Consider the following 26,414-nt stretch of genomic DNA (forward strand, 5'->3'; position numbering starts at 1 on the left):
CTCAGGGCAGCAAATATGTAGTGGTTGATATCATGTTAGTGCATCATAGTGCCTGTCAACAAAACATAAGCAGATGCAGAGTGCAAAGAGAAATCGACAAATGGTTATTTTTCTTTTGTCAGTGTGCCTAACTTAGTTTGTGTAGACATGCTTGCCATGATGAAAAAGACTAATCTCAAAAGTCATTACAGCTCTAAAACATGCGAACATGGATAAGCCACAAGGACAAATGCACTTGGATAAATTATGCTCTTCTGTGGAGTTTGGGTGCCAAACATTTAGCTTTCACAAGACCACATTCTGACAGAGACAGTGTTACGATGGCGAGTCTTGTGGTGAGCGAGCTAATAGCTAAGAAGCCAAAACCTCATGCAGAAGGATACTTTGTGAAGGAGTGCCTTGTTGCAGCATAAAATGTTGTATGTCATTTACATTTGCTCAGATCGATCAAACCAAGAAACCAGGAGGAGCTTTCATTGAGTAACCTAAAAAATAGTGTGTTAACTGTCTGTGGTCAGTAATGGTGGAAATGGTGTAACATTAGCTCTTGTTTTAAGTCTATGGGGATAGATTTAAAGCAACACAACTAACACTCTTTAAATCAGCCTTAATGGTTTCACATAAGACAGCTGAACATAAGTAATGCACCCTGTCTCGTTTCGAGACGATCCACATCTTTAGTGGCGTTTCATCAGAAACTTTGCGAGTGGTTAACCTAGCAAACAACCGTTAATGTAAACATCAACATTCAGCACCGCGGCGCTGAAAGTTTGCTACTCAGTCAATCAACAGGAAAATAAAAGCTACGCACCCTTGAAAAAACAAAACGACAGTCATCCCAGAGCACTTTGGTACATAGGGGTCATAGGGGTCAGATCAAACATATGTTCTGATTTTCTGTGTACCTTTCTGTCACAATTTCACATAAACTAGCCCAGTAAGAACTTTCCATCATCTCATCCATTGCAGTTTTCACATGTGGCCCTCCGTCTGAATTTAACGTCACATGACTGCAAACAACTTATTGAAGGACTTCAAATGCTGAGTATTTTTCATATTCAAGAGAATGAGAGAGAAGTGGAAAACGGATAAGAAGATTCTTCTCTGAGCAAAATTGCTACTGCAAGGCTCTGTCATTCGTATCAATTTAAACACAAATTGGCAGTCAACTTAAACTATCACAAAAACAGATAAAGTAAGTAAACATGTTCCTACACCCACAGCAACATCCACACATACACATACACAGCATATCACTGGTACCCACTATGCTGTATCCACAGATTTTAGAGTGTGTATCCTCGTAATGAAGCCCAGCCTTGACTGAGCAGTATACATGCACGCTCAGCAAAAACCCCATCAACACTGTCTCTCAGTCCCTTATTTATGCCTGTTGTTGCTTACTCTTTCTTCTCTGTTCATGCTGAGATACACAAGCCATATTACACATTATGCAGATGGCCAGTCTTTCCATGAATTTTGACCAAGACTCGTTGCCCTCGGATGATTTATTCCTTGTGGTCCAGTCTTTTATCTGCATTCCACTGATGTAAAACTTTTTCTCCATTCTTCTTCATTTGGACATGTCCACATGGCTTGGATTCTTTTATATTTTTGCACATATTTTTAATATAACATGTTTGTTTTTGTTGTTTTTTTTTCTTTTCTTTTTCTGGCTCCTGACAGATGAAGTTGGATCAAACCAATCAGCTTGATTGACCCTCAGGTCCAGACAACATGGTCTTCCTTTCTGCCATATGCAAATCATGGCAGGCCTTACTTGAAAGGGTGACAGGGACACAACTAAAGCTGTGGGTAACTGCCAGAAATAGCCAGAAGGAGAATAATTTGCTAAAAACAGGTTGGCTTACAAACAACTATCAAACAGCGCATTATGGCTACGACATGATTGTGTGTGGTTAAAGTGCTGGAGCAGCTTACTGTCTCTTTATTATAGAGAAAGACTTATTTCAATGGAAGTCAGTGAAACTTCAGCTGCTACAGCTACAGCACTATTATAACAGGGTTTCAACCCTGGTTACAAAGTAATGGTCACTGACTGATGTATTCAAGCGAGCAAAATGTTCTCTATGAAATACTGCATACTGTGAGCGTGAGCTATCATGAAAGTCGCAGCTACAAAAACTGCGTGGATAGTGTAAAGATGAAACATTAGACATGAGTAAACACTATTAAAACAAATAAAACTCTTGAAAAGAATGAAATAATTGAGACCAACATTTGACCAATAAAAAAATAATGAGACATGAAAGCACAATAAAAGAAGTAAATGGATAAGAATAGCAAATCAGACTCAAATGACACAGCAGAAAAGGAATGCTTTCAGTTTAGTTTTGAAAGATGATAGCGGAGCACATCTAACATGATTGGGTACGATTCTAAAAGCCAAAGGCAGTTTCACCAGTTTTTGTGGAGACCTGGGAGCAATAGGACAGCCTGTTCCAGATGAAATTAACAGTTACAAGCATAGAGATATTGGGGCGCCAGACCATATTGGGTCTTAAAAATGAGCATTACACTTTTTAAATCAATTCTAGGATTTCCTGGAACCCAGTGTAACGACTTAAGCACAGGTGTTATTGCAGTCAATCGAGTGCTTTTTGGATATTCGAATGAGCAGTGCATTAGAGTGGTCTTGGCATGTAGAAATAAAAGCATGGATGATTTTCTCAGTGTCTTCCTGGGATAAGAAGCTCCTCCAGTACTTCTTAAATGGTAGAATCCTGTTTTAAGTATGCAGTTGAAATCACCATTACAAAAGGAGTGGGCATGGGACCAAGAGAAGAAGTGGCGCAGTTTAGACCCTGAATCACAGTTCCAAGATCATCAACACTGACTTGCATAAAATGTAGGAGGCAGTGTGGGAGGAGCATGAGTGATTATAGGGATATTTGCCCTAATAGTCATTATACTGTTGTGAAATAAAATCACCTGGAATTGAAGTTCCTGAGTTATTGAGACATTTAGTAGAAAAGAGAACCCTCATGTGTTTTACTGTTTATTATATTTCTAAAACATGCTTGCCTTGCTTTTCTATTTTCTGAGTTATAACTAATTAACAGATTTTTGTAAATATCAAGATGCTCTGGAAGCGAGGTTTTATGCAATTTATGCTCAGTCCTTCTGCAGTCCCTTGTCTTCCATCTTATTAATGCATGCATTAGCCAAGGACTTTTAATTTTATCAGACAACACTTTGATTGGAACAGGAGCAATATAATCTAAAACCAGTTTAGTACCTTGATTAAAAGTGATTATCATGTCATCACAAGACCACATATCAGACAGTACAATATTATAGAATTTGGTAGCAAAGATATCAGCTGAGTTAGCAGACAGGGACCCTTTCTGGACAGTTTTGACAGTCACATTACAAGTAACATTAGGACTAAATCACAGTGATGCATGATGATAACAACTCAACTAATGAACAACCATATATTTATGTCATGTGGCTGTCTGGAAGGTGCAGAGCAGCATTATGTGAACACAGCACCACATATTGCATAACCGCACTGTGCTCTAATGTGATGCTTCTGCAGACATATTACATATATAACACACTTGTTCTACTGTCAGATGCCTGCAGGGATATATTACTTTTCATACAGAATAAAGAAGCTGTGGACCACAGATACTGCAAGAATCCCTCATATTAAATTACAAACTGATTTATCATCATTCCTGTGAGCACACATTAGAGGTTAATTTCTGATGCATCTTGCTGGTTGTAGAGCAAAGAAATGATTTTACAATTTAAGCATTATTACTTACTTACTTACTTTACTATGATATTCCTCAGGAGTCATAGGTACATGGTCTTTTCACCACATCAAAGCCCAAGTTTCACCAAAATACCAACAACTGGCTATGTGCTACATCATTTAAATGAGCCTCCAACCTGCCTGCACCTCTCCTCCCTGCTGCGCACTGTGCACCAAAATACCACACAGATGGCAAAGTGAATCTCAAGGTCAGGAAAGGACAGGTGCATCTGGGTAGAACATTTCTTAAACAACCAACTGAGGTGATTTGAGTGCTTGTCAGCAGTATTTACTGTGCACTTTGCTTTCTTGATATTACTGTAGACACCTATCTAATTAACTTTAGATGCATAAACAGGCCAATGGCATGTCTATGCGGGAGGCACTTCAGCCGTGTTTCACAGTCATCGGTCTCACACGTGTCTGACAGAACAGATACACTCCTGTTTTAATCAATCCAGCTGTCTACACATGCTGTGAAACAGCTCATGTTTCACTTGCGCTGCATGAGCACAAATACCACTCAAAGCACTCTGTTCATCTTCAAAGCTCTTTTCCTCTGTTGTACATAGAACACAGTAATTGTGTGTTGGGTTGTGAGCACTGCCAAAACACAGGTGACCTGCTCTCACCGCTGTGCCTGATCACATCCTGTGAAGACATAGATGTTGAACTGATGCTGCTGCTCTGCTAGCATGCTGCTGGCACTACACCTCCTGTGCTGACATGGTGGAAATGTAAGTGGGGTGCATGTGAAATGTTGATCTAAATATGTTTTAGATCACTTATCCCATATAGCCTGATCCTTCGTCCATGGATGGATCTCCATTGAGATAGATGCCTCCACGACAACTGAGCAAACTCTGGGAAAACTGGTTCTGGAAAATGACTAAAGGGACCTTGAGTTTGGATTGTTGTAAAACAAGTTTTCAAAGACTGGTCTATGTATTTGATGAACCATTCACTAAAAAATATTGGTTTTAGATGACAGTAAACTTTATCCTGTAAACATAACGTGTTGGCAATAAAAACTGTCCGGAATGAAAGAAAGAAGCCTCTGTGTCACAGAAGTTTTAATCCACCACATAATTTATAATCCTCATAACCGTTTCCTCTGCCTGTTGCAGAAAACACTGCCAGTTTACACCGCATCAACACAGTGCTTGTTTATCATGGCCTAAGATGCTCTTGTCTTCTCTCTCTCTCTCTCTCTCTCTCTCTCTCTCTCTCTCTCTCTATTTGTATTCACTCACTGACGCCCGCTCACCCTTTCCATCTTCATTTGTTTCTCTCATTCCTCTCTCTGCTCGTTCCCTCCTCCCCCAGTCACTTTGTGTCAGCAAGAAATCATTTTCATGAGAATAAAATATGCCTCCTCTATATTTCGACACCAAACACTGGGACATTGAACATTAGAATAATTTGAATGTAACTGCTGCAAACCGCATAATGTCTCAGTTTGGATATTGTCTTACTTACTATTCACCATCATGTTGCACCATCTGATGCTGTGAACGCCAAACACAGTTTTACTGATATGGCTGTCATGTCATTACAGTGTCACTCTGGTACGGGCTGTGTTTCAAATTCACATAGCACATGCACACAAACACCAGGCACGGATATGCAAGTCTGCATGCATGTATATACATACAAAGCTCTATGTAACCTAAGTTAACATGACCTAAGGGAAGAAAGGCGTTTACGCAGGCAATAAGTGTAATTGTAATCAAAATAAAGATTGTTACTTGTTTAGTTAATTAACCCGAGTACTCATAATGATCATGATAATAATTTTCTACAACCGTGATTCCAAAAAGTTGGGAATTTGATGCAGCAACACATTTCAAATAACCAACAAAAAAGACTCCAGAAGTTGCAGAATGCTCCAAAAACACCTGTTTGGAACATTCCACAGGTAAACAGGTTGATTGGTAACAGGTGAGAGTATCATGATTGGGTATAAAAGGGGCATCCTGGAAAGGCTCAGTCATTCGCAAGTAAGGATGGAGAGAGGTTGACCACTCTGTGAACACATGACTGGACAAAGGGTATTACTACAAGGACTCAGGAGCACAGTTCATTTGAAAATGATTGTGTTCTGTCTTTATCTATGTTTACAGCCATCCAAACTTTTATGGAATCAGAGTTGTAAGTTAATTTGGCTGGTATAGTTTATTTGCTATACTTTAAACCACATGTGTTGAAAGCTTTGCCAGCAGTTAAGTTTAAACACTGCATATCAGTTTTTCCCTGTTTTGAAGGTCCTGAAAGTCCTGAAAGTCCTGTTCAGGCATGTTACCACATTACAGATGATACAGATGAGGTGATTTAATTGACAATATTTATTTAGGGGCTCATTTTTTGTTATTTAGCAAAACAAAATTAGCTTTGTAAATCACACTGTTGTACAGAAGCCCTGGGTTCCGTTGCATAAACTTAGTTTAAGACTTGTCTTGGTCTTAGACTGGTCTTAATTCGTCAGGTTACAGTAGTCTAAATAGGCCTGCATGTTGCATAGAGATTAAGTCTGGCTGCATTTGAGGTACTCTCTTCCCCTGGTTAAGCCTGAGGTGAGTGCTGTGTTGCTATGACAACAATCTCACAATCAAGGAAATGGAAGAAAAAAAAGGAAAAGAGAGGGGCAAACTTGATGTTGGTGAAAGTTCAACTTCCTTACGACAGACAGTGGTTGCTCTGTGCTGAAGATAGCAAATGTTTGTTTTTTGTAAAAAGCCCTAAGAAAAGGGTCCTCAGGGCGAGTAACAACCCATTCGAGAGATACAATGATCACAGACTGGTTTAGAGATTTCAGTTTCCTGGAGAAACTCTTTCTGCTGGCTGGGGAACTTGAGGATGCTATAAACCCTCTAATAGCAAGAAACAATGGTGCCCCTGCAATTTCTCAAGTGTGTAGCTTTACGATTCTATGCTACAGAGAGTTTCCTGAACTCTGTGGATGATCCTGTTGGACTTAACAAATCCACTGTATCACAGATCTTCTACAGGGTCTCCAGAGAACTCATCAAGATGCTTCTTTTATTCCCATCAAACATTGCAGGTCTGAATCAGCTTAAAGTGCAGTGTCATGTTGTAGCAGGATTTTTAAATATGGTCAGAGAAAACGATGGAACACGTGTAAGGCTTCAGGCGCTGGTCTGTAGATCAGCACGTACATGTCAACAGAAAGGGACGCCACGACATACAAATACATCACAAATTGTGTGGCTTGCTGGGAGGCATCAACCTATGACTGCAGGATCTTGCAGCTTTCAAACACTAGACAGGTATTTGAGCGGGGACTTATTGGTGGTGTTCTAGGTGACTCTGGCTATCCCCTCAAACCCTGGCTCCTCACCCCACACCTAAAGCCAACAAATCAAAGTGAGGACAGCCATGCTCCCAACAAAACCAGAAGTGCGGCCGAACACTGAGGAAGAGGAGGTTCCATTGCCTCCATGGACAGCTTCAGATATCACCAGTGAGGGACTTCAAAATCATCTGTGCCTGTGTGGTCTTCTATAACATGGCAACTAGCCAAGTGGTCAAAACCATCATGTGTTTGGGAGCTATATCATAAGTGAAAAACTGCTGAATCGGTGCTGTCAGTTTAAACTACTGTTCAAGTGAGAATGATCCTGTTCACTTCAGGGAACTAGCCCTTCCTGAGCCTGATGAGCCAGAGCATGGACATGAGGAGGCAGCGCCCACACAGGAAAATGAGCCAGAAATGGAGCAAGGAGCTGGTTGCTCTGTCCATCAGCCACTGGTGGAGGACTATCTCCTCTGCATGATGGCCACAGACTATAGCCTCAATACAGTTCTTCCACAATCAACTACATCCATGTTTGCATTTCTCATATTTGAGCTTGTTACTAAAGGCCCAGACCCACACAAGCAACAAAACACACGCTAATCAATGGAATGGCAAACTTTATTAACCTATGTTACAGTTTTGAATCATTTTCAAGATTTGATTTGTTGCATGAAATTGTAGGTCTTCCAAAATAAAAACAAAATGTATATGCTACATATGCCTGTACTGCCGCTCCAGGACCATGGCTAGGGCCACTTTTTCAGCATCATGGACAGCTCCTTTTGTATCTGTGGCTGTACTGGTGTCACCTTTAGGGCGACCATTTGTGCTATCCTCTTTGTCCAAAGCCAAAAATAAATAAACAGGCCATAATAATAAAATAAGGTCGATGTCCATATTTAACATTTGCAGACATGCACACACACACACACACACACACACACACACACACACACACACACACACACACACACACACACACACACACACACATTTTATCAATTTATGTAAATGCAAGAATACAAATATTGGAGGTGCAGCAGAGTATATCTCACAGACCAGTGGCACAGGTCTTCACAGCGCGAAACATACAGCAGTTCTCAGGGTGTAAGTAGCACCGTCTCTCAATATATGAATGCAGAGACAGCATAGTTTTTTGTCATTTAGGCCCTTTTTGAGCATCCTAAAATGACTGAAGCTCTGTTGAAGTATGTCCTCACCTGCCCAATTTGAACACAAGTAGTATGCACCTGTAACCCAGCCCTGAGATGGTGTTTTACATATGTATGTGTTTAGATAGATAGATAGATAGATAGATAGATAGATAGATAGATAGATAGATAGATAGATAGATAGATAGATAGATAGATAGATAGATAGATAGATAGATAGACAGACAGACAGATAGATAGATAGATAGATAGATAGATAGATAGATAGATAGATAGATAGATAGATAGATAGATAGATAGATAGATAGATAGACCAGGGTTATTATTGCAGAGATGGAATGTTACAAATAATAACATACTATTATTTAATGTGGTATTTCATTGAGTGACACACTGGGGTAATTGAGGATGTTACCTGTGGTGCTACTGTGTGTCGCTGACAGTAGAGATGCATCAGTCGTTACTCAGGCGGTACGCCCTCCGCTCCTCTTTCTTGCCCTCCCGGTACTCCCCAAACTCTTTTCCATAAATTTCAAGGATGAGATCAGTTGTCTTTTCAGCTGGATTTTCTCATTTCCAGGCTCCTCTTTGAGATTCTTCTCCAATATTCTTAAAACGTGTCAAACATCTCTGATGGTTTTACAGATGGGTGTCGCTTCAGATTTCTGTTAACGTTTCTCACTCCAGCAGACATAGGTTCTCAGCAGGTGTATAATGTGTCGATATTCCACCGCTAAATGTCACACATGAATCCACCATTTTTTCTCTTTTGTGAAGTGTCTTATTTTCCCATAATGCATTGCACGGCATCTAAGTCAGTCTTATATTTGTCACTCATAGGGAAGCTCTATGCAACAGGTAAACTTAAGTTCCTCTAAGAAGTCTGAAAAAAAAGTTAGATTTAAGTCAAAAACTAGGTTTATTTTTATGTCACTGGCCCCAGTTCTTTCTAGCTGTGAGAATTGTCAGGTGTTTACACTCCTGCCACTGTGGGATGGTGAGGACATCGAACTACATGTGGTGGATGTACTTATATTCCACAGAAGACACTGGTTCATTCATCTGAGTTGTGATAGGACTCTATTATTCATCATCAGTGGGACTTATTTTTGCCTTTTAAGGATTCAGAAGAGAAACAACTGAATATGCACTCGCTGCTACACCCACATACTTGAGGCCTTCAATGACATCACTCGAGGCAGTTTATCTAACTTCACACAGCTCCCTCTGGAGCCCCAAAAGGCTTCATACAACATTTTTTTTTTTTTTTTCCATATGCAGTAGAACTCATCAAGACTCTGTAAACAGATTCTGTGAAAGTCCCCTTTAATAAACTGAGTGTTGAGGGCTAAAAAAAAAATAACAGGAAGGTCTATAGGTCTAAGGAATATAAGGCACTCGGGTTAATTTATCCACAAATGGCTTGTGCCAGAGAGTCATTGCAATCAGTCACTAAAGCAGCTGATTTCACTGATTAACACTACTTTAATGAGAAGAGGAAGTAATCAGTGAAATGAGCAGCAGTGATGGGAAGGTAGATGAGTACCTGTAGACGGTCACACTGGAACACTGTTCAGAAGGTGATATTCACAGACAACCTCTATTAAGTGAGGTGCCCCACATAAAGGTCTAAAAAGGTCAAAAGACCCACACTGAGGCAGCCTTCAGAAACTGCACTGAGAAATGTCTTCAGTGATAGAGCTCTATGCACCATTTCACATGGCATTTCCTATTAATCATTTATTGAATTAACCTGATCTTTTACTATATTAAGGATTTACCACCGTTACTGTCTGTTATTTCTAACGTTGTGTAATTTCCAAGCCACAGTAATATTTATAAGAATCACTGGCTCTTCTTGTACTTTTCAAGCCCACTTTATTTGGCATTTGGGCTCACATGTGTGCACACAGACACACACACGCACACACACAGACACACACACGCACACACACAGACACAGACACGCACACACAGACACAGAGACACACACACACACACACACACACACACACACACACACACACACACACACACACACACACACACACACACAAAACAAAACAAAAAATAAATAAATAAATAAATTCTTGCCAAGAACATGTCAGTTGAAAACAAATCAGTTCTAGCCTGGACAGACTTTATCCCTGCTAAGAACTGTTATTGTTGAAAGTGTACAGGGGCATAGGAATTTACTGATTGCTGCGAAGAAACACATTTATCCTCACCCTCCTCTCCACAGTGAGCATCTCAGTACTTCACAACATGAAAAAGTTTACTGCAGTAAATTCACTCACTAGATATTCTGAAACTTTTGAGCTGACTTCAAATATCAGTTAGCAGGAGATATTACACAATGTTCGTTGAATAACTTTTAAATTTAGTAATGTAAAATTAAAAGGACAATAAAGATTGCTGGACCTGCATTGTCTGTTGTTGCTGTAAACACGGGATTTATATATTGTATTTTCACCCTATAACTTATATACGGCAACTGTGTTAGCAAACAGTTGCCTGTTCATATATTCAATAGAAACAAAGCAGCATAGCATTAATTTGGAGTTATATTTCTTTCCACCCAACAGGCCGACCATATGTCTCTGGCATGAGTATATGTCTTATACTCACGCCACTTTTAGCTCTGTTTTGCTCTCCACCAACTCCTGAGAAGTATCTGTCTCTCTAGCTGCTAAATGCTCCATTATATTAACTTACGTCTGCCTGCTGCTGTTGGAAAAATAAAAAGTAGAATTAAAAAAAAAAATTAAATAATGAGCCAAAAGGCTTTAAAACATTCTATAAAGATGAGGGAAACCTAATGATAATTACCTGTGGGTTGTCATTCTTCTCACTTTAATCAGTCATTTGATCCATTGTTATCAAAAATATTGATAGAGATATTTTAGAGAAATAGAAAGATAGAGATATTTTAATGATGTTAAAGTGCTCTTTTAATCATTACATTGTAAAGTGAAAATATGTCATCCTCACAGCCCTAATATGCACATTCAGGTGTGGCGTCCAGTCACATAATTGAAATATTATCGGTTAATTGTCTTTTATGAACCCACATTAACATGTTTTAAGTAAATGCCAAGTGCAATTTCTTCAACGCCATATATGACTGTAGCCTCAGCTGCAATCCTCAGTCCTTGGAGGAAACAAGCTGTTTGAGTGGTGGAGAGAAGCTTGAGAGCTTGCTGAGAAATGCAGCGCAGAGGGTGATTATTTACTACAGCTCCACCTCAGCGATTAGTGTCTGAGGCTGCTCAAACTCCATAAAACCTTCCAATGACTTTCCAGAGACATGACTCTAGTCAACAAGCGCCTCTACATTCAGCTGACTTTCAGCTGCTCTCTCTCCACAATCTGTTTGCAGGTGGCTCAGCTTTCTTGCACAGAACTCCTGAAATCCTTCTCTTTCACTGGGTTCCACAAAGAGGTCAGCTCGTCTGAAAGTCTTTGAAAAGTCTGAATAAATTTCAGTTTTTCAGTTTAAACTGGACAAAGTCAATTAGTGGTGTAATCAGCTGGTGAACATAAGCTGAAGTGGAATAAACAGTTTTCCACTTTGAGGCTCTGGGCCAGGCTATGTTCAGTTTTTCCACTCTGTTTTCTTTGATGATTTTAATTGTATTTAACACTTGAAATCACCAGTCATCCATATGCATATGTCAATGTCTGTTTTAATTAATCTACCACTGGTTGACGTTGCCAAATTGTCGCTCATGAAAGCTTTTCCTGTAATAAACACACAGTTTTGTAAACTTAATGTTTGCCTGCTCAGACAAACCTAACAGAGGCACACACAACTTTTTCAAAATCATGGTTACTTTCTGCACATCTTCTACAGCATTAACACGCTTAGAATGATTTTAATTTTTTAATGATTTTAAGCATTTAACTGTGACTGACCTTTCTGAGCTTTCCTACACACCAGAATCTCTTTGGTTTGTTTAGTGATAAAATGTCTGTTTAAGAACTTTCATTTTTCTGCTGCATAAAGATTGTTTCATATTTTGCCTATGGACTCAGTTATGTTTCTTGTATTTAAAAGACATAAATGGGGCTTTTCCAGTACGCAGAGGAGGAGCAATACCGGTGGTGACAATATCCATGCTACCCAACTTGCCACCTTGGCACCAGCCAGGTCCTTAGTGTTAATGAAGGTGTCTGAGACTTCCCATATTAAGCAGATTTTTCATACCTAATTAAAAGAGATAGAGATAAGAAGCAGTCACCATTAGGCTGCCATGCCGAAACAGACATGAAAAGACCAGTCATGTAGCTGCTCACTAACTAGATATCTATGAAGATACCCATCTACACAGATAAGCATAAACACCTAGAGTCCCATTTAAGCTCACTGTTGATGTGACTTGGTGTAAAAAACTGGAAGAGGTCACTTTTTAGTGTGGAAATCTCAATGTAAAATTTATGAATTTTATGCAACAACTGCAGTCATCAGTCTAACTGAAACATATTATTGAGGGAATAATGTCCCTCTAGATACATAAAGTAAGTACTGCAATAGTTATAGCAAAACATTTAGCTCCATAATCTGCCTTGTCATTGGTCAAATAAGGTCCATATAAACCGAGATCTCAAGGAAAAAACAAAGAATGCACAGCAGCAAGACTCCAGGCATAACAAGATAGTGATCCATGATGCTAGCTGTCCTGGTGCCAGCACAGCAAGATACACAGTATATCATCCGGGTAAAGCCATATCAACCAGATAAAGATCTGTCACCCCAACACATCATCCAGCAAGAATCAGTAGCAATTACAGCCCAGGGCTTTAAAACAGCATTTCAAGGATTACCCCCTAAAAACACAATATTAAATGCATGTGTTTACATTTGAGACATGTGTGGCACTACATGCAAAAAACCCCCCCAAAAACAAAAACATAAAGCACTCTGAAGCACTTTCTTGCAGCTGTAAGAATGAATTTATTACAGTAGTATAATTAGCTGGAGAGGTAAGTATTCGAGAGGCCAAGATACTAGCAGTGGGAAACCATCTTCCAGGGATTTGAACTTAATCCAGTTTCTCTCAAAGTAGCTCTGCATGCTTGTACACCTCTTTGAAGTGTAAATGGAAAAAAAAAAAAAAAAAGGGACGCATAAAGTTTCAACAGTGCGAGTATGAAAAAGACAAAAAAAAAAAGTCTGTAATGTTTTGCCTTGACACCCCTATTAAGAGGAAAAAACACTGCAGGCCCTTCGGCTAAGAAACAAGAAAAGTGGGAAATATAAAATAATAAACACAAGCAGAAGTCATCTATCTGAGCTGAGGACATATTGATCGTTATTTGTTGAATATGGAGCTACATAAGTCCCTACAGCAGTTCTATCTGCAAAAGGCAGATACAGCAATCATTTAATCAATCTCGTAATGAGAATCCCACACACCAAACAGCAATTTGTCCACACTGAGATATTTCCCCTGCATAGTTATACAAATCCTGTTAAAATATGCTCCCCTACTGCCATTGTTGCCTTAGTCTACCTCTGTCTTCCTCGGTCGTCACTGCTCCCTTTATGTGTCTCTCTCACTTTGTCTGCCACTGTTTCGCTCTCTCTTTGCTTCTCTTCTCCCAGACTCAGTACAAAGGAACTCAGGTAGCTTTACTTCAGTTTTATGTGCCCAGTAAAGTAAATAGAATAATCTGGCTAAAAGAAAACCTAAAAGTTTGAATGCAGAGGAACATGTGTTGTTGGCTGAGTGAAAGAGCCAACTCATTATGAGTTCTTGGCAGAATTAGTCCAGAAGCATCCATTCCCTAAACCCTTAGCTATGGCAAAGGTCCCTGCGTCATATTATTTGGCGCCAAAAACTCCTACTTATACCCACTTATATAAACAAACCACAGCCACGACTAGTGATTGACAATATATTATCATTATTTGTTCAATGGATTCGTGCCAAACTGAATAATCCACAAATAGCATCAGTTTCATATCTTGAATTTCAATGTCTTGCATTGGAACACAAAGCTCTGTACATAGAGTACAACATCACAGAACTAACTATAGCAATGACATTTTCATATCAGGTTCTTTGTTAAAACCATCAGTCATTATATGGCTCTGATCTGATGTGATGATATTCAATAAATATTTGCAGCTTGCAAGTTTTGATATTCAGAGCTGATGCAACAGACTAGAGCTGAAAACAAACAATTTGCACTTTGAATGCACATCGTCCATCCTGATCTCAACACACTGATACTAAGTGCTGCAACTGAATGCAACTCATGATTGCACTCGTGATTTCAATGCTTAGGGACTGGATTGTTAAATTATAATCAGATGATATCTAATTTTTGACTCAAGATGCAGTGTTTGTACTGTTTCACAGCACAGAGGAAATAATGCTGGTTAAGAGTTCCCAAGGTCCAGTGACCAAAACCATAACATGATTGGATGTTTATGTTGGATCTCATCTTCAATTAGCTAATTTAACCTTCTGCATTGTGAAAATGTGGGTTATTGTACAGCAGAGAACAACTACAGGTCACAATAGTTCAAGGTTTAAAGATAATGTGGGGTTGTATCTTTCCCTGTTGTTGTAGTTCATGCTGGTCTCTGACCAACAACAGCAGACAGAGGCTGGTAAATGAAACATAATCAATTATACACCATTACTTGAGGACTAGTTGGTGGTGAAAATAACCAATTTAATTTCATAGGTAGCTTTTGCTGCCATCCATCAACCGAATCAAATACATCATCATCCTCATGTATGGTTGACATATAGCATGTGGTGGTAATGGATTGGTGGGTAGGGGTGTTTCTGGCACCTTCAAATATAAATGTGAGAAAATAAATAAAGAAAAGCGTGGAAAACTCAGAGAGGGAAACCATGGTGATGATTGTCTCAGTTCAGTGGCAAAGCCAGTTATCTCACAGACACACGTATACCAAGGCATCCCATGATCCTTTGGCCTGGAGAAGGCAGCGTTCAGGTTGACAGAGGTTTGTATCAGTGTTAGAAAATAGATTTGCTCCCTGGTTGTGAGACTTTATCTCTCATTTCTGCTTTGTGTCTCCCACCGCTGAGTCCTTCTCTTCCTCTTTGGATATAAATTGAACAGTGCCTGGCCAGAAGGCAAGAAGTCGCACTTTGGATTATGGTGATGTTAGACTTAGGGAAATCAAACTATGATCTTCTCTGTCTGTTTGCTATTCATTTTGATCTCACACCTATGAGGTTTCGTGAATGCATCTTGGATGGATGTGATATATATTATATTGTGGTGACATAAAGGCACCTGACAATGTGCTCAAAACTGCTTCTGTGGTAGTTCCTGTGACCATTTATGTCACCAGTTATTCTGTTTCTTAGGTACCCTCAGAAACAAAAGATTTTTTTTTTTTGTCCACATTGTTTTAAGTTTGGTCATGATTTGTGAAAGGGGGATTGGTCTATAAGTGTAAACTCTTTCATCTCTATCGCAGTTAAAACTTCCAAAAATCATTGAAATTACAGTGTGTGTCCTAGAAAGCTTAGATTTTTTTCAGCACATCCACCGATGTGTGACAGACGTTTGCTTCACTGCAACCTATGGTCAATTCAGAAGCCAGTCACTATATATTTTTCGATCAATTAACATCCATATGTCCACAAGTCTCCATTCAACTGCTACCAAAATTGACATACATGCTGTTCTGTTTGCACATTTTCTTTTTTGCTCACGTTATTAGTTGACAATACATCAGAAACCAGCAGAATGATGCGTGATTATTTTCAGAATTTTCTTAGCAACATTTTGACTGTTGTTAGCAACCTCCTTCCTGGGGGTTCATATTGACAATAATCTGGACTGGGCAAAGAACACTGACGCTCTCCACAGGAAGGGCCAGAGTCGTCTCTATTTCCTGAGGTGACTGAGGTCCTTCAACATCTGCCGGACTATGCTCAGGATTTTTTATGAGTCTGTGGTGGCAAGTGCAATTCTTTATGCTGTTGCATGCTGGGGCAGCAGGCTGAGGATGGCAGACGCCAACAGACTCAACAAACTGATCTGCAAGGCCAGTGACGTTGTGGGGATGGAGTGTGACTCTCTGATGGTGGTGTCAGAGAGGAGGATGCTGAATAAGCTACGGACTATCATGGACGTCTCACACCCACTTCATGATGTGCTGGCCAGGCACAGGAGTACGTTCAGCCAGAGACTCATACCACCAAAACTAAGGACTGAACGCTACAGGAAATCATTCCTGCCTGTGGCCATCAACCTATACAACTCCTCCCTCTGAATGGCCCTTGGACTTCACCGTCTGGTCTGTTGAATATTTTACAATTTCACTTTGCACATCTGATTCCATTTTGCACATTTTTTTGCACATCCAATATACACAGTATATTACTTATTTTTATTACTGTACATTTCATTGTGTTGCATATTTTGTGTTGTATATTTCTTAATTTGTGTTATTTACATATATCTTTAGTTTTAATATTCTGTTTCTTAATATTGCCTTTATATACATATTTATTCCTTCTTGTTCTTTCTCTCTTTTTTATTCTAATCTGTAATTCTGTTTTGTGTGGAGCACTGTACAAAAAACAATTTCCCCTCTGGAATCAATAAAGGAATCCTGATTCTGATCCCCCCCCCCCACCCCCAATTATTACATGTCCCAAGTTGAGGACTTACCTCTGAAGAGCATCTATCTTGTCAGCTGTGATTCCTTTCAGCAGCTCCTCCAGCAGATCTGAGCTGTCAGAAGGAGGAACGGGTGGTTTGACAGCAGGTGTGTGACTGAACCAGCCAATCAGAAGACCCAGGACAAAAAGCCCCACCCCTGCAAGGAAGTACCTATGAAGAATGAGTTAGCAGTCAGAAATGAATCAAGGGATTTTGTTATGTCCACTTACTAAGTTTTTTTTTTTTTTTTTTTTGAGTTTTTAATATTATATTACATGTTTGTTTAGTAAAAGATGTGGGGAAAAGCCACTAAGACGCTCTGGAAAAAGCTAGAAAGCAGACCTTGAGTTCAGGTTTTTTCATCAGTCTAGTGTTTCCAAGATCAAGAATGAACTCCTGCTCAAGAGATGATATATATGACAGACTTTCTTAAGAAATCTTTCCTGTTAAACTAGGGACACACTGATCAGCACAGTCCGACACGTACTTCTAGTACCTAAAAGTTACGATGGTGCTTATGCTTAATAAGCAGTCTGACATTCCATTCGACAGGCTGCCATTACCTTTTCATAGCAGCTGAGTCAGTGTTGGTGCTAGTGGTTTAATGCATTACGGCACCATTCAGACCTTGACTTTAAGCATCCTGCAGTGGTCCTTATCTAGATAACATGCAACTTTTCCATCTTAGCAGGTGCTTTGTCATTTGACAGGTGTCTGGGAAAGTTGTCAGGGTACTCAGGCCTCATTCTTACCCTATGTGGTGCAATCCTTTAATGGCAGTGAAAGGGGTAATAGGAATACAGTACATACTGTCTAAATGATGATATGCAAAAAGGCAAGCACAAGTGTAAGGGTAGATGATAATGTATGTGCTTGCTGCAGTGAGGAGACAAAGGCACTTCCAGTTAGTTCCACTTTGAACGTAATTTACATTAAGGAAAAGGAAATATTTATGTGTAAAGACGTAAAGACGCTTATGTGTGTAAACTGGTGAACAGGACATTCATTTAAACAGCACATCCATCAAGCACATCTTATCAAACATAATTAAATTTCTATATGTCCATCATGATTCATCCTAAATGTGTGGATTTGGGTCCAAGTTAATCCACAATTGTCTATTCAGTGTGGCAGAATCCATGACAATCACAAGGCTGATCACCCCGTTTCAGTCAAAAGCAGAATATGGAGGAACCGAGTTGTGTGAGATCACATCAACATGCTGGCGTGAATTGCTATTAATTCACAATTACATTTTATAGCTTCATAGTCTTTTTGTTTTGTTTTTTTAAGACCTTCTTGTTCTTAAGTGTTAATCCTGAAAAGTGTCCATTTTGGTAGATTTGGTGACAGCAGCTAAACTAACTAGATGACTGAAAAAGGAACAAGTTGTAAATTAATGAAAATGACCTACATAACCTGTAGCAAGGAAAACCTGGCTTGAGTTCTATGAGTTCTTGAATTACCTGAGCAGGAAGCAGTGGAGTCGTCGCTGGCCTTTATGGCCAGGGGCTCTGGTGAAGTGGGAGATGTAGTTGGGATCTTCCTGGAGTCGTTCAAATCGTCCATGTGGTGAAACTGAGACAGAAGGCTGGATAGGTTCCATTAGCTCAGGGTCAGGGTCAGGGCCGGGGTCTGAACACCCTGAAAGTGATAGCAGTGTGTTACGGGTTAAATTGATCTGCACTGTTTAAAATACACTCACATACAGGCAAACAATCATGTTAAATCTATAAAATGTTAATATGGTTTGTCAGAGAATGAAGTAGTAAGAAATATAAGATGTTTTGATAGAGACACTATATTTGACTAAACTAAGTGTCAACAGAGTATTGGACAATTTGGATGATGGCAGATGAATAGTGAGTGGGGGTCACTGAAAAAAAAAAAAGAGATATTCCACATGATAAATAAAAACACTTTTTACACTTTCAAATGCACATAAACATTTTTCAGGTTTCAGACGTTTGGAGGTCATTTTTTCACACCGTCTTTCAGAAATTTCTTGCAGATTTTACCCGACAGAACCAATCCAAAGCAGTCAACAGAATTTTAGATTTTGATTTTGTGTCTGTGCATTCATGTAGAAGAGGGCATCTGAGTGAAATTTACCCACAAACATAGGTTTTATATAAAGGTCTACTGTATAAGACTCTTAGTCATTTTTATGGTATTGTTGGTCTGTTGATCTGAGGGTCGGTGGGTTGATTGGTCAGTCCACCACCAAACCTCCGGAAGGATTACCATGAAACTTGGTTCTCATATGTTCATCATAGGGTGAATTGTAATAACTTTGGTGGTGATCCCCTGACTTTTAATCTAGTGCAATCATCAGTTAAAAGTTTTGTGTTCAGTATTTTTGGTAAAAGATTATGAACGTGGAAAACATTACACCTGCAAAAACATCACCATGTTGGCATTGTCATTATGTTTGTATGTCAACATTAGCACTAGCTTAAAGCCATGCTATGTATGCTAAGTACAGCCTCATAGAGTCACGAGCATGGCTGCAGACTTTTAAAATGATGGTTCTGCAAGACTCTGCATTATGCTGAGATCACAATGGTGTCAGAACAAAATGTGTTGAGTCAAGGTCACAACAGTTTCAATTTTATGATCATCATGCATGATCAAGAGAAAACAAAAAATAAAAACAATTGCATGCTTAGCCACTAAGGTCTCTTCTATCATGGAGAGTTGGGTTTGTTTATAACTTACTAACAACAGATATCGACTGTAATGGTTAAAATAAACTGTATGGGAAATGGAATAAAAACTTAATGCTTAGTTTTGAAAGTCTCAGCCCATTTCTTTGAGAAGGCATTTGTGAGGATAGAAAACTGCCACTGATAAGGAACTCCAGGCACAATTCAAAACTGAGGCCTTCAAAGCTGAGGAACTCGAGTCTAGCTTTAGGGTACTTATTAAGTTTCTCACTCTTGCAACTGCTGGCAGTGGCAAACTTCTCACATTAAATACAGCATTTATGCACAGTGACAGGTTGTTTCAAATTATGTGTAAGAGCTTCTGTGCAAAACCCCTTTGAAGATCATCAAAAGCATGAGAAAGAAACTTGTTTTGGCAAGGTGGAAAAAAAAAGAAAAAAAAACACCAACTTCAAGGAAAATTAAACACTGAATCATGTTATTATTGTAAGCATGTTTAAGTTAAACATGTGTCAGAAAAGTTCATACACATGCATAATGAACCAGGCATGAGAACACTGTGTTAACAAGATTATCCTTATTACATTAAGGGAGATCCCAAGAGCATGTCATAATACAGAAGTACATGATATAAAGGAGATTTAACAGTTTTGCAGGCGATGTGAGTTATATTTTTACTCAAATTCATATTTGGTTTGACAGTTAAGAGCTGTGACATTCTCATTAATGTGAGAAAATGTTTAATTAATAATTCACAAACTCATAATGTTAACTGTCCTGACATCAATCAGACTGTGTTCATTTACCTTTAATGTTACCTGTAATTATCCTCTTAGCAGAGCAAACCAACCACTTGCATAAACACATTGTATTTCTTTAAGTGAGATCAGCTGCATGACATGACACACCACAATATGAACCTTTATGTATTATAAGTTGTAAAATCTCTGCGGCATCAAAATCGCTTGTTCACAATGGATTTTATATCAGACAGCAGTTGTAAACAATGCATTAATTTGACTTTGGCTGCAAGACCAGTTGATGTCCAAGTGAAATTTGGGATCTGCTGACAACACTGTTGATGGGAGCATTCCAACCTTAACCAGCACAAAGTTTATAGGAACTTGTGAGTGTGTATCAGTTCAAGCGAAGCCTACCTGATCTCTGGCAGTCTATATGTTGCATCTGCATGCGGTCCATACTAGGTCCTGGTTCCTGCAGCTCCTCCTTGTCCAGGTCCCAGTCGAGATCCAAAGCTCCAGAGCAGTGTAGAACCTCACCGACCATTGGGCCACCCTGGGCATCACACACCTTCCTGTATGCCATGATGTCACCTGGATTTACAAATGCATCAAATTGTCATTCACACAGTTTCAGCAGTTTTTATTTCTATGCTTAACATTATTTCTTTTTCAGTTGAAGTCCCAAAGTTCCATAAAAACCTTCTGGGGTCATAAAAATGTTTCTAAGGTAAGGGCTATTGGATAAATTGCATTTGATTGCTCAACGCAGTGTGTTGCTGGTTGACATCCATTGCATTGGGTCAAATGTTGAGCCAGGTTTTACTGGAACTCTTGCTGGACAACCCTGAGGATTTTCCCAGAGGTTCATTCAAAGTAACGAGGCTCTGGCCTCACACAGTGCTCATGTTGCTTTGGACATGTTCCATATACATGGACCACAGCTGAAAACAAGTACACTATCAATGTATTCACAATAGAGAGAATTCTTCTCTACTTTCAGAGGTTTTAACAAAAAAAAAAAAAAAAAAAAAAAAAAAAAAGGTGAAGGACATAAATGATGGAACAACTATTAACTTGTTCTGTAAAGGTATAAATAATTTATTCAAATTTAAAAGAGCCTACCAGGAAGTCCATTCCAATGTACTGCTTACCGACTTTTTCTCATCAGCATGATGCACGTTGACATTTGCGATCCATACTGACCTCTCTGGAGCTAATCCAGGCAGTGTACGTAGAAAGCCTAGTATAAACCACCAGGGTCAGATTAAGACTGCTCATTTGACTCAAGGTAATGGATGTTGCATTAGTGTTGGATATAGAAGAAAATGTGATAAATGTGGTTAAAAGCTGCTTAGGCTAAGTGACTGACCACGGCCACTCAGCACACAATTATGAAGACTAAAAGCACTGCAGGGTGGTGCGATGCATTTACACACATTAATGTGACTGAGAGAACACAAGTTACACTGAGACATCAAGCTAAGTACTTGATCTGAGCATGTGTGTTTTTGTGTGTGTGCAGCAGGAATTTGTGGCTGTACGGGTGTGTTGAGTATGTGTATGTGATCTGGGAGATGGTGAAGGTATGTGTGCGTCTATGGGTTTATTTGTGCATGTGTGTGGTTGTGTTTTGCACAGGTAAACCAGCTCTGGGTTCAATACAGCTCCTAAACAGCATCGTTAAGCCTCACCAGGGCTGGGATCATGCATAAAGACTGTGTGTGTGTGTGTGTGTGTGTGTGTGTGTGTGTGTGTGTGTGTGTGTGTGTGTGTGTGTGTGTGTGTGTGTGTGTGTGTGTGTGTGGTGTGTGCGCACATGTGTGTGACTTCTGATTGGAGATCAGCTATATAAAACCTCCCAGCTCGTGTCTTGGTATGTCATCAAGTTTAACAATCCTTTTTACACGCTCCATCATCAAAGGTCAAATGAACTGCTGGATCAATAACCACTTGAGTTTAAAAAAATAAATATAAAAATTTAAATAAAATCAAACACCCCAAAATTGTAGTCAAATATATAGACCATTATTCTGTAAAAACGTGTCACTTTAATAGATGGTTTATTAAAATGATTACAGGTTCAAATCACCTGGAGTCAGGAAAAATCAGGAAAAAAGGTACCATGAAGAGAAAATGACGCAAAGCTCAGAGCTATGATGCAGTAACTAGTCATGAATACCAGAAGAATCCCTATAAAGAGGTTAAATAGTTATCCAGTGCCGATTTTCATTACACTTGTGGCTTATTTTATTGTGCTAAAAAAGAAGACCTTCATATAATATATGACCTTTGTATCATCTCTTTTGTGTGTCCGAATGAATCAGTTTATTAAAGCATTTTTTGGATTTAGTTTCTTGCACAATGTGTTAACCAAACGTTACGACTGTCAGAATAAAGGGATAACTTAAAAAAAAGTTAAAATTAACCATTTATAAGACCAATTATAAGTCAACTCAAAATGAAATGTGTCAAACTAGAAAGCACCTTCTCTAAAGCCTCCAAACCCTCACAACAACACATTTAAAGCTTCATCATAATAGAAAAAGTTTTTAATTTTTGGCAATTGTCTAAGGTGTTTTTGTTATGGTTGTTCTTTTTGTTTGTTTTTTATAATTATGCTTATTGGCTGATGGTGGTCTTTGTGGGGTCATACATAAAATGTGTTCAGGAATTGTGAGGACAATATGCAGGTGAACTAAATATTGTGTTTAAACATAGTGTCCCGTTCATTCCAATGAAAGAGACTCACTGGGCACATGAGCAGAAAAACATTGTTTATGTTTTTGGGTCGTTCACAGGCTGAACTGGCTCACTTTTTTTTTTTTTTTTCCCAGCACATATGAATGGCAGGGAAATAACTAATATGGCTTATTGAGACTTTCCAATTTTTACAGGATCCAATGGATAAGATTTTGATAATCTAGAGACATTTCTTTTGTAATGACTATCTGCTTGAATAAGTCTCTTTGGGCCAGTAGGTGTCACATGACCTGCAACTCTAGTTGTGGCTACAACAACTGAATCAACTTTGAGCAGAGCACTGCTCCTGGGAGCTTGGTTACGTGTTACATTTATCATGTTTTTGTTTATGAGAGAAATGCCATTGAATATAGCCATCAGCAAAGTCCAGGACACCAGGATCAGTGTTCATGTCCTGTGTACTGTCCCATGCTTGGTTTGGTTTAGGCTGTTTATGTAACCACAACAATGATGAATTATTAAAACATTACTTATGCAGGAAAGGCTATATTGGGAAAACAATGAAACGTTGTTGTTTTTTTCTTCTACATCTGTTTCAGTTGTTACACCATACCCATCCATACAACTACAAAAGAATATAATAAATTGTGATACTGTTGATTGTTACTCAATCAGTTACTATTCCAGATCAATTCAGCTCTGAATGGGTCACATATGCCTGACTCATTGCTGAATTGTCCTTGTTTAGACAGAGTAGCCACTTTTGATTTAGAAAGCAGAATCGAGAAGAAATTGAGTTAGAAATGGGAGAAAAGGGAGAGAGAGATACACAGACAAGAGGCAATTAGAGGAAGAATCCTGAAGTGGAGGGGAGAGAGAGCCAGTGAAGAGAAAAAGACACAAAGCAAAAAAGTTGAAAACAGGAAGGCAGGAAAGAAGAGGCAGAGTGGTTATAGATGAAGGGGAGAGGGTAAAAAGCAGAGGGAAGAGGTCTGGGAGTTCTGTGGCATCAATCTTCAATGCTCCACCACACTTTCATTACTTCTAGCTCAATGCAGATGAAGGATCCTCTCAGTAAAACAGAACAAAAGTTCATTTAACTGCTGACCTCCTGTTACAGCCACACACACTTCAGTGGGAATTTAGCCTGATACCTATCACTGCTGGAGAGTGAAAGCCTTGAAACCAGACTCTCTTTCTTTTCTTTTTTTTTTGTATGCACATGCTATTTGACTTTGGAAGTCAATGTGTTATTTAGTTTTCAGAGAAGCATTTCATTGAAGATGGCACTGGAGTCTTGTAAAGTATGCACAATAAGCGTCAAAGGCCTTTGCTAATTTGACTTTCTCCATCCAAGTACATACACTTTTGCTACATTCAATCCATATGTGTTAGCAACAAACCATATATGATGATATATAATCTATATTTTTGGTTTTGTAAACAAATCCTATTAAAAACAAACCAACAAATAATTGATTCTACTAAAACATCCACTGTTAACAATAAACAAGCCACACTGTTTGTTGGACTGGGTGATATGTTCCATTTCATCTGCTATAGTGTATTTTGACTCAATCCTACATACACCATCCTGCTGCCCCTGATAATCAGTAGAACAACAAATACATATTAATCTGCATCTGAAAATAGTCCTGATGTTATAGTGTTTGTAAAAACTATAGGAACTAGCTGTTTTAGGAAACTACTGCCCATTTTAAAACATGAACTACATATTTGTCATCCGTTTTTAAAAATGTATGTCTTGAGTAGAAACATAGATAAGGAGTGGAAAAGTATTATGAAATGGATCAATACTTTGTTGTGTTGGTTTTGGTGTCTTTCTAGGATTTGCTGACAACAAGAAACGTACAAATAACAAAACTTTTAACACTTATGAATACTGTGGTGTGCCTACAGCAAGGAGGAAAGCCAGGATTTAGGGGACAAGGTGAATGTTGTGCATCCAAATGTAATGCCAGGGATAAGAGTTTGTGTACAATCATCAAACAGTTTTTCTTTTTCTCATTCTAACCTATTTTTCAATGCTTAAGGGAAAAAAGAGAGAAAAAGAGAAAACATTGTCATTGAATATGAAATATTCTGCCATGGTCTGGACTGTGCAGAAGCTCTGCTCAATATGTCACTCCATGACTGACAGCTGGCATTTTTGTGCTTCTCAGCTCTCCACTATAAAAGGTGACTTATAAGCTCTCATAACCGGTGGTAGCCAGTGACAGAGACCCAAAATTTACATTGCTTCATTACTAACACTAGCTATCCAGTGTTACTAAAATTATTACAAATGAAATTTCTTCCTCATTTTTGCACGAATGGCAAATGCTTAATATTATGTACCTAATCTGTCCACCATGGTCCTCTACTTCTACCTCCTTCTACCAGCTTTGAAACATTTCTCTTGTGTAGAATGTAAGAATTCTTAGAAATATTAACATTCAATCAAAAATCAAAGGATCTTTACTGCATATCTCATGATGATCTACTGCAGTTTAAAATAAGACAGTCATAGTCTGTTAATCCCATAATCTAACCATTCAATGTGTCATGAATGACAGTGTAATCTTAAGAAGAAGGGGCAGTAGATCTTCTTGAAAGATTTACTGTAGGTACATGACAACATAATTGTGTGGCAAAACAACAGAAAAATCTGCTTCCAGAAATGTATGTCAAGTGATGGTAGAGAATATCCTACACTGGAGGGGGAGTCCAGGTGAATGCAACTACAATGGATTTCTAACTTAACATTTTTCTTTTATTGCATCATCCAATTATCCAGATGGCATACATTTCTGTTTGTGGGAATTTGAGAGAACCCTGAAGAAAAAGGGTACAATCTAAGCCTTGTTAATATCCCTGGGTCTGATCTGTGTGTGGAACAGCAATATGAGCATACATTGCTGTTATCTGCCATAGCATCATTTTTAATACTACACTGCAGAGAGCTGGCATAGGTCATTAAGGAACTTTACACCAAAACAGACCAAAAAAGGCCGGTGTTTACAATAGAACAATAAGCTCAAATCTTGTGAAGCTGCACTTGTTAATGTTAATGCTCACAGTGACATCACACCGATGTTTTGCAGGTAGCCTAATGTTTATTCACCATACTAGTTTAGTATGTTAGCATGTTTGATTTTACTAATTAGTGTAACTAATAATATAAAGTTATCTGAAAAAGTAATTTGCAACCAACAAGCTAACCGATTTATCAGCCAAATCTGCATTTGGCTGATGTTATCCATTTAAGACAGTGTTTGTTCAGCTAACTAGCAATTTGTCTGTTTCAGCAAACAAGCTAACATTAGCTAGCTAAACCACAATATCAGCATATATTTCACATGCTTTGCTGTAGGT

At 38.8% G+C, this 26,414-nt stretch overlaps 1 protein-coding gene across 2 annotated transcripts in view; it reads right to left on the bottom strand.

The window, feature by feature from the left end:
- LOC139330296 (inactive N-acetylated-alpha-linked acidic dipeptidase-like protein 2) overlaps positions 1-26,414 on the bottom strand; it is a 520,996-nt gene that overhangs the window by 310,930 nt on the left and 183,652 nt on the right. For both annotated transcript variants that reach the window (XM_070961134.1, XM_070961135.1), the window contains exons 4-6: positions 20,754-20,930; positions 18,397-18,574; positions 16,940-17,101 (exon numbers count right to left, since the gene is read on the bottom strand). In XM_070961134.1, coding sequence (XP_070817235.1) covers positions 16,940-17,101; positions 18,397-18,574; positions 20,754-20,922 — 509 coding nt within the window. In that variant the 5' untranslated portion in view covers positions 20,923-20,930. The remainder of the gene's footprint in view (positions 1-16,939; positions 17,102-18,396; positions 18,575-20,753; positions 20,931-26,414) is intronic.

The sequence above is a fragment of the Chaetodon trifascialis genome, chromosome 4, assembly GCF_039877785.1.
Source record: "Chaetodon trifascialis isolate fChaTrf1 chromosome 4, fChaTrf1.hap1, whole genome shotgun sequence".
Taxonomy (NCBI): domain Eukaryota; kingdom Metazoa; phylum Chordata; class Actinopteri; order Chaetodontiformes; family Chaetodontidae; genus Chaetodon; species Chaetodon trifascialis.